Source organism: Pelobates fuscus, chromosome 9 (assembly GCF_036172605.1).
Source record: "Pelobates fuscus isolate aPelFus1 chromosome 9, aPelFus1.pri, whole genome shotgun sequence".
In the NCBI taxonomy this organism is placed as follows: domain Eukaryota; kingdom Metazoa; phylum Chordata; class Amphibia; order Anura; family Pelobatidae; genus Pelobates; species Pelobates fuscus.
The window spans coordinates 153,891,431-153,901,306 of NC_086325.1; the positions used below are offsets into that span (position 1 = coordinate 153,891,431).

Sequence of the window (9,876 nt, forward strand, 5' to 3'; positions counted from 1 at the left end):
AGAATAAGGTGTGTTAAAAGCATTTCACATACCATATCAAGATTATGGGCGTTACTTAAAATATCTTATAATGATTATAAATCAATTTAAAGAGGAGAATCAAGGCTATTAAGGCAAAGACTCAGAACACAGAAAAGAACAGCAGGCATGCAAATAGAAAAAATTGAGTCAAAAGACAAATACAGCACATCATATAGATGTCACAGGCAAAATATCTCTAATAGAGTACATTCTATATACAATTATAAGCATCTCATTAAATCATAGATGTGATAGATCTCAGAAGCTCACAATATTAAGACTAAAGGAAACAAAAAGCTTATCTAAACTGAAAAAAATATATACAACTTATCAACTTACAACTTAAGTATTTGCAAAAAAAATAACCAAAAAGATAGAAAAACAGGCAAAATGAATCAACAAATGTACTAAAGTAAACCAAATAAAAATAATAATAAAAAATAAAATAAATAAATAAATAAATAAAAATAATAATAAAATAGTAGATAAAGATGAAGAAAAAGACAAAAATAATATTAAAGAAACACGGAGAGCATAATATTTTCGTTAGGTCCTCTTGGTGTCCCTGTGTGTAATCGATGAATCCATTGTGCCTCACATTGAAGTAGCTTCTTTGATCTATCGCCTCCTCTAGGCATTGGGAACATGGCCAATGCCCATAAAACGTAGCATAGGGAGTCTGTGTTGCATATGTAAAAAATGTTTGGCAACTGGCTTGTCGCTGTATTGATCCCTAAACGCTGTAGTTATGGTCGACCGATGTCCCCTTATGCGTTCTCTTAATGTCAAATCGGTCTTACCCACATATGAGAGTCCACAGGGGCATGTGGTGTTTTCACTTCCTGTTTCATTTCCGGGTGTGCACGAAGGGATTCAGGGTTTTTTCACGATTGGTGAGTACATTTTTTTATTTCATATATATATATATATATATATATATATATATATATATATAAATAATAACTTTTGTAGCTAGGTACATTGACCTTGAGAAAGACCCGAACAGGTCGAAACGTCGGCTATTTTTTAATGCTATACCTATTGGAATAAACTACCATTTTTTTCATCTACCAAGTCCTTGGAGTGCATCTCTTTATTTCTGTATGTATATATATATATATATATATATATATATATATCACAGACTCTGCACTCCAACATAGAAAAAAAGTTGTTGTTGTTACCTAATTTTCTTCCTTTATTTAGTGAAATCCATCTTACAACATGGTCAACGTTTCAGTTCCCAACTCATGATGAAAGTTCCAGTTGGGAACTGAAACGTTGACCATGTTGCAAGATGGATTACATTGGATAAAGAAAGGAAGAAAATGTGAAAAACCCTGGAGTGCCGGAAACAATAAATTCAAACAAACAAACACACACAAACACACACAAAATATAATTTAGACATCATCACATTGCTGCCCAGAAATGATCAGCCATGCGATTCTGCTCCCCTTTGCTCACGAAACCTTTCCAGACATTACCTCTCATACTATACAGAGTACAGAGTCTGCACCACTGAAACAATCAGACCTGATACTAAACTAAAGAGGACCACACTTGACCCTTACCTGTCCCTTCTGCCTTGTCTCTGGATTTATTTTCTTTCGTGGAATAAATCCCCTGTTCACCAGGATAGTGATTCTGTCATGGGAAAAGAAGGCGCATTACCAGCAAATGTACAGAAAAAAGTTATACAGGCATACCCCACTTTTAAGTACACAATGGAACCAGAGCATGTATGTAAAACGAAAATGTACTTAAAGTGAAGCAATACATTTATTCACTTCCCAATGCATGTACTGCATTACAATGGTAATTTACAGGCATTACTGATACTGCAAACTGCACATTTCCAGTGATTTTATTTCCAGTGATTTATTTAGTGATTTTCGGTGGGCTTTTATTCGGTTAAAACAAACCGTAAAAAAAAATATATATCTTATTCCAGATTGTGCCATTCATCTTTAACCCCTTAAGGACCAACCTTCTGGAATAAAAGGGAATCATGACATGTCACACATGTCATGTGTCCTTAAGGGGTTAATGTTTTACTCATCTGACCACCTTAAATTGGGAGGAAAAGTAAAATAAACCTGTCCACAGGCCCATTTTGTGTCAATACAGTGTCAATTGTTTAGTTGCACACTTTTTTTTTTTTTAGAAACACCTCTTCAACACGTTAAGCATTTATGGTTTAACTTTGAATCCTCACAATTGTGGCTAATGCAGCTAGGCTGCTAAGTCATAGTTATAGAAAATGGCAGGGTAAACCCTTTTACCAAATGGCAGCCAATTGCACAATATGGACAATGTATGGGCAAAACAAATATATGTATATATATATATATATATATATATATATGTTCAGCTAGGAGTAGACATTATACATTTGAGATGATTAACCTGTGCCATGTCAGAAGGTGTGATAGGTTCTTGCCCCAATGACACTGAACTGAGCTGCTCCGGTGAGAATAGAACCTTCCATTTCCTATTCACTCGCAAACAGAAGAGGTGCGGGTATGTCTGTACTCGCGAGTGTATGTAAAGTGAGTGTATGTAAAGCGGGGTAGGCCTGTGCTAAACCAAACCTTGATTCGCTCCCACAATGCTTCACCAGCAGTTAGTCACTGCAGGACGCCATGCTGGTCACTGTGAAATTGCATAGACCAACCAGTGCAGCTAATAGCATAGAAATAGCATCAGAACTAAAGTCTAAGGAAAGAAGAGCAAGTGAGTCCAACAGCCATTTAGGTGCTAGTTGCACCTTCGTCTTGGTATTGGTAAGTTGCTGGCTTAGCACTGTTCTCTGAGATTCCTTCCCCCTTATCTGCAATTTCTTATTTTGTCTATGCCAGTTAGTGTATCTGAGGCACAACTCAGTAAATGTTGTATACAGCATAAAATAAAGTATCAAAGAGTGTCAAACCGGCCTCCCTAATCCTGTCTAGAACCACTCATATATGGGCCAAGTGCTCCTGCCAGGTATTGCTGAATTTTACTAATTTTAGACTTAGCCCTCCCTTAGCTACCCCGTACACTCTTTGATACTTTATTTTATGCTGTATACAACATTTACTGAGTTTTTGGAACCTAGTGTTCCACCATTTTGTAAATGTCTAATCTACAGGGTTCATGCCCAGGATAGACTAGATTTCTAGATTAACACATGTGTAGCGGAGGCCTGATATTCCACAGGTTATCTCCACTATAGATCCCAGTGAGGCTCAGGAACAAGTAGTAAAAACACCATGAAGCAGTAATTCCAGCAAATAAAGTAATCCACGAATATCTCCATACAGATCCCAATGACTGGACGACACACAGCATCAGGAGCAGAACTGACTTTTAATCCACACAGTCTCCTTATAAAGCATTCTCCCATGCAAGGGAGGGATTCACATTAATCAGTACAGTATCCAATAGTGTAACAGTTACCTCCCACACATCTCCTTCCCTCAGTATGACACTTAATCCCATTATACATACTGTAGTTTTCACCGAGTTCTGAATGTACCCCAAAACAAGCAGTTACAATAATACTGGGGGTACCCCCTGGTAGCCCTGATCTGGGTGACTAACATATCCAAAAATCACCCAGATCGGACCAGAGGTTCGGGAGTTAGGTGGAGGGTGTAATTTGACCGACCGCACACGAGGTGGTATCCGAAAAGAGTTCCATGGGTTTTGGCCCTGCGGTCGGTCTTCGTTCGGGAGGTAAAACACACATCAAATACTGCCATCCACGATTAATCTTGTATTCGTATGAATCCCCTTGTTTGCTACTTTAAACCTACCGAACGGGAGGCTGATTAGCCTTCCCGTTCGGTAGTATTGGAGCCATGGAGGTCTCAGCGATGTTCGGGTAATCGAGTGTCCGATTTGAGTTCCAGACACTCGACGACCAAACACCGCTGAGATTTTCGTGCGTAAGATGGCCGCCGCCACGTGTTCGGATACCGAACGGCGGCCACCCAGATACATCACTAAAGTACCGATTAACCTGCGGTTAGAGAAATGTGAACGCTTAATAAGGTACACACTTCTCTCTGGGGTGGTCTATTGGTTCGGTAGTTTACATTCGTATGGAGTACGGATGGAAACTACCGAACAATCATACGAATCCCACATACATTTTAAACCTAAAAACAGAAACAACACACAAATTGTAATAGTATTACAGTCTTTTAGGACAGCCCTGGTACCATCTGATACAACATGAAAATGTTAAAAGGCCCAAAAATGAACACTGCAATTTACTTATAGAAAGTACACAGTGCAATGCTTAACATAGATACTTAAATTAAACAATATTAAAATGCAGATATTACCAGTGGTACTATCCTCTCTGATTCTTTTTCACCGGACCTGCTGGTCGAGTGAAAAAGCTGTTTAGTTTAATGATTTACATACCCCAGATCTGTGCAGTAGAAGGGGGTTATCACATGGGCGCCACTCTCTGTGCTTGAGGAGATCTGACCAGCCTGCCGAGCTTCCTTCTCTGGATCCAGCAATGTTCGAGGTTGTATGAAAAGTTCCTTGGAGTGATCAAAGTGACCGCGGACTTTAACAGGACAATACTCTAATTTCCTGAGCTCTGCTGGGCTGGAAGGAATAAATAATACCGAACAGTGTATAAAATAAAGTATCAAGGTTCTAAGCTACACAAATAAAAGTGAAACAATATAAATTTTACAAGAAGAAGGATTCCATATTTATTTTGTGAATGTGTTTTAAGTAGCAAAATAAATCGTATATAGTGCTATATGGCGCATTGCTGTCAAGTAAATTGATGTTACACTTTTGCCGGTACATGCGATATGGTCTTAGTGTATAGAACGGTAGTTAAAATTTTAAAAGTTTAACTAAGCTGCAAAATTTAGGTTAAAATAGCTACATTGAAAACAAATTACATTTTATCCATCTCTGATTTGTGCTTTTTGCACCCCCACCCCCCTACATTTTGTAATACGGTTATCAAACTGGCGCGACTAAAGGTGAAAGGGTCAGTTTAAGGACCATATGTAAACCTGATGTAGGAGTCTCCTGACGTTGCCACTCATTAAGTAGTTAAACAGTGTTTAAATGGTTTGACACCTGAATCTCACAGGAGCATGTGGCCCGTCTGGTTTACTGAATATTGCTGAAGGAAAAGTTGCCATTGCACTTGCAATATTTATTTTGAACCTGCTTGGACATCATCCGTAGACTGAGAGTACCATATGCATATAACAGATCCAGATGTCAAACAGATTGAAAACGATTTAACTAGTTACAATGAATGTAGTAGTAGCTTCAGGAGACTCCTAGCACAATAACCACTAAATCGACTGTGAGTGCTTCCATTGCCTCAATCTTTCTAACATGACAATCCACTGGGTGACGTGTAGGTGGCTGCGGTTTCCTGGGGTCAGGAATTAGTAACTTAGTTGCATTGTGCAAATGTTTTGTTTTTTTATTTCAAGAGGAACAATATGGAAACGTGCAACAGCATTACTGAAAATATAAGGGAGGTCCCTTCTCTCACAATTCTCTTCATTGCATTCCGTGAATGAGCAACTCAGATTGTTTATCTTTGTTCAGTTTAAGTTTGGATAATGCCCCTTAATTCCTGAATCCAGATAAAGTGCTTGGGAGTGAAATAACTGTCTGACCAACAAAAGCCAAAAAGTAATCCCCATAGATGACTATTTTGTACTCAACTCTTAATGTCCAGGATGCTGCCATTTTGTCTGATGGCTTCAGACAGTGGTTTCAGAGACCAAACAAATATGAGAGTATAAAGGGGGCAGCCCTGCCTGATCGAGTTATGAATATGTGATGAAAGGGAAAGTGGTGCACAATGTTTTTAAGCTTCAGAACACATCACTTTTCATTATCCAAGGGTTTATTTATTCACAAAACTCTGAATTGCAGCAGGTTAAGGTCTCCACCCTCTGCATGGAACCCCAATAACTCAATTTTGGTGAGTCACTATTGATTGAAAGAGGTATGTCACTTCATACAGGCCCTAGGTAGCTATACACAATAAATTGTTTATAGAAACATAGAAGGTGACGGCAGATAAGAATCATTCGGCCCATCTAGTCTGCCCAATTTTCTAAATACTTTCATTAGTCCCTGGCCTTAGCTTATAGTTAGGATAGCCTTATGCCTATCCCACGCATGTTTAAACTCCTTTACTGTGTTAACCTCTACCACTTCAGCTGGAAGGCTATTCCATGCATCCACTACCCTCTCAGTAAAGTAATACTTCCTGATATTATTTTTAAACCTTTGCCCCTCTAATTTAACACTATGTCCTCTTGTTGTGGTAGATTTTCTTCTTTTAAATATAGTCTCCTCCTTTACTGTGTTGATTCCCTTTATGTATTTAAATGTTTCTATCATATCTCCCCTGTCTCGTCTTTCGTCCAAGCTATACATGTTAAGATCCTTTAACCTTTCCTGGTAAGTTTTATCCTGCAATCCATGAACCAGTTTAAAATCGCACAATTACCATCACCGACCCTCCCCCACTTCCATACCACAAACTGGGGAGAGTCTAATGAAGATAAATTAAGTTTAACAAATTATTATATATTGAAAATGGGTCACTGCGCTAACAGTTTGAAGTATGGTAATGTATGCAATTTGGGTTGTGTTACGAATGGTTAATTACCCACTCTTACTCGATAGGGAGTGGAACAGGTTTGGCATTCACTCGAGACTCCATTTCCTCAATGAGTTTCAGTTTCCAATTGCGTCTCTGGACCTGAAAAAAGATATGAAGATTTTATTAACATATATAAGTACCGTAACTTGACTGCTACCTAGAGAGAATTCTTTCCCCACGTATGTTCACATGTTAATGATGGTTCAGATTGCCATGGTCTGATGCTGAAAGGACCTTACAGCAATCCTACAGACCCGTCTTATCTGGTAGTAAATTGGTGCATGGAATGAAAGCCATGCCTTTTAAATAACACTTTAATAAAGCCCTTTTTATACTCCTCCTATTTCATTGATATCTGGGATCACTAAACAGATCAGTAATGCCTTTTTTTAAATTACAATTTTTCACGTTCCATGTATTTTACTAGTTCTAGTTAAGCATTTCAAGGTTACCGTCTGTTCTACTTGCTATTTCAGGTAGCATTTCCCATCTGTATTCTCTTGGGAACTGCAAATTATTTCTATAGTTGACTTTAGGTTTAAGCCCTGGACCAATACACCTGGTAGGTCCAACTGGTGAATTCCTTTTTCTTTCAGTTCACAGACCGCTTATCCCTAAAAATTTCAATCACCACTTAGCTCCCTCTTCTTAGGAATATCCTGACATTTGGAAATAATATACCTCACTGAACAGGTCACATACAACCAACATGTATATAATTTACAGGCTTCACTAGCACTATGGTCAAAGTGGAACACAGACAAGGTTTTTCACGAAGGTGAGAATTGTCTGGGAGCCTCCTTGTAAAATGGAGGCAGCAGTGGTGGGCACCAGGTGGACCTCAGGTAAGTTGTCAATCTGTTCTTTAAAAGTTTTACTTACACTGAGAAGGCACCAGGGCACTGCTAGCACCATAACCACTACAGTGGGATGCAGTAGTTATGGTGTGTTAATTTAAAGGGGCAGTAGACCAATTTAACATATGCAGTGTCTCATACAACCGTCTAACTACCTGCCTGCGTAAATATGTTGCAGTGGATTTAAGTTTACCTGCCAGGTGCCAAGTCCAAACGTAGAGACTGGGATCAGAAGAAGAAGCCATTTAAGAGCATTGTCTTCACTGGACTCAGCAACTTTGGATGCAGAACCAAAGGGTCGCAATGACCTAAAACCAAGATCTGGATGAAAGACAAAGAACAAAAATTTCAAAACTAAAAGGAAAAACTAAAATACTCAGCAGTGTTTTCTTTGTCAGTTTTGTACAAATAAACCTTGCAACCTTTGTGCATCATTCTTACATACAGTGTGTTCTTGCCTTGGTTCATATTTGACAGTCTCTAGTTATCTGTTCTACGGCAATACCCCCATCCTAAGCAGGCCTGATTACAACCAACTCCCGCTATTTTCAGACTCACCTTTCTGCAGACGCAGCTGGAATGGCTCTGTCCGGAGGCAGATAGATGTGACTTTGGATATTCTGCTATAGTTGTTTAGAGCCTGTAATAAAAAGCAGATTTGAGAATGAAAGCTTAATATAACACTCCAAACACCATATCCACTACAGTGCGCTGTAGTTGTTATGGTACCAGGAGTGCCCTGGAGTTCTCCCAAGGTAAGTAGTCAAATTGTCTGCAAATGGTTTGACAACCTACCTGGGATTCACTGGGCGACAGTCATCTCCTCCAGGCGAGCCAGATGCTCTGTGCACTGATCTAGCCTGCTGCTCTATAGTGTTCATGGCAGGCTTCCACAAACTCCGGCCCTCCAGATGTTGCTGAACTACAACTCCCATGATTCTATGAATTAAAGAGATAGGCTGAGAATCATTGGAGTTGTAGTTCAGCAACATCTGGAGGGACGAAGATGGGGGAAGCCTGGTTTATGGTGTCTGGAGTGCTCATGGCAATTAATACCTGTACATAACTATGAATACAAATACCAGGTTTATAAAATATAGCGATTTTGATTAGTTACATGTATTGTGCCGTTTATTTATTTTTGCTGTACATGACACTTCCTACTCTACTCCTTGGTGGAGTCTCCTAGATGACTCTGCATTTTTATATTTTATTTAGAAAGCTGCAGATGAATCACTGTTTTAGACCTTGCTTCGTAAATAACTACAATGTAAAATTAGGTGCCCTGCATGTACAAAAGTTTGATAATGATGTGAAAGGTCCACTTTCTGTCTTTTGTAAAACTGCAGCTTGATGTAAGTATAATTTTATGGCACGCAGATCAATTTAAAAAACAAAACACATGGATATCAATGGTTCTTGAGATTTCTGGATTAACACATGGAAATGTTAAAACCCAAACAAAAAAATGAACACTGCAATTTACTTATAGAAAGTACACAGTGCAATGCTTCACATAGATACTTAAATTAAACAATATTAACATACAGATATTAACAGATAACGCACATTGTGGGGAGAAATAAAAGGGCAACTGCTAGGGCAATTCCCTAGAAATATGAAGCATTGAGCAGCTATTGCAGTAAAGAAAGTCCTGACAGCACAGAGGTCACCTCTGCAGGTTTTGGGCTGATCATATAGGATAATATGGGGTTTGGGGGCAGTTTTTTACCTGATTTCTGGTACTGGGGGCCACCAGAAGCTTTCTGATCCCTGCTGACCCCAGCAGGAGCCTCAGTACAGCCATTGTTATTACAGGAACACACAGTGCACAAGTGGCACACACTTCCTATCTCCTGGCAGGAGCCAATGACTTCCGGGTCACATGGGCAAGCTTCCTGGAAACTATGGAAACATAGAATTTCTGTAAACCAACAGCCAGTAAAACAAAATAATAATAATAATAAAAAAAAATAATAATAACAAATAATATATAATAATACTAAAATTATATATAGCAAATCTATAAGAATATAAATATCATAAATTATATATAAAACATATGTAATAAAAAATAAATAACAGATAATATATAATAAAACTAAAATTATATAGCAAATATATAATAATATAAATATCATAAATTATATATACAAAAATATGTAATAAAAAATAAATAACAAATAATATATATATATTAAAAATACAAGTATATATAGAAAATATATAATGATACAAATTTATAATAAATTATATATAAAAAATATGTAATAAAATAGACACAAGTTGTATGCAGAAGTGAGGCAGACACTAGTTAACCCATTAGTTGCCAAAGGGAAT

At 38.0% G+C, this 9,876-nt stretch overlaps 1 protein-coding gene across 1 annotated transcript in view; it reads right to left on the reverse strand.

Annotated features, from left to right (window-relative positions):
* Positions 1–9,429, reverse strand: part of LOC134573220 (surfeit locus protein 1) — a 29,115-nt gene extending 19,686 nt beyond the window's left edge. The window contains exons 1-6 of the mRNA XM_063432808.1: positions 9,269–9,429; positions 8,095–8,176; positions 7,730–7,857; positions 6,696–6,778; positions 4,438–4,629; positions 1,596–1,668 (exon numbers count right to left, since the gene is read on the reverse strand). Of these exons, the coding sequence (XP_063288878.1) occupies positions 1,596–1,668; positions 4,438–4,629; positions 6,696–6,778; positions 7,730–7,857; positions 8,095–8,176; positions 9,269–9,343 (633 nt within the window). The 5' untranslated portion in view covers positions 9,344–9,429. The remainder of the gene's footprint in view (positions 1–1,595; positions 1,669–4,437; positions 4,630–6,695; positions 6,779–7,729; positions 7,858–8,094; positions 8,177–9,268) is intronic.
* Between the last annotated feature and the right edge of the window lie 447 nt (positions 9,430–9,876).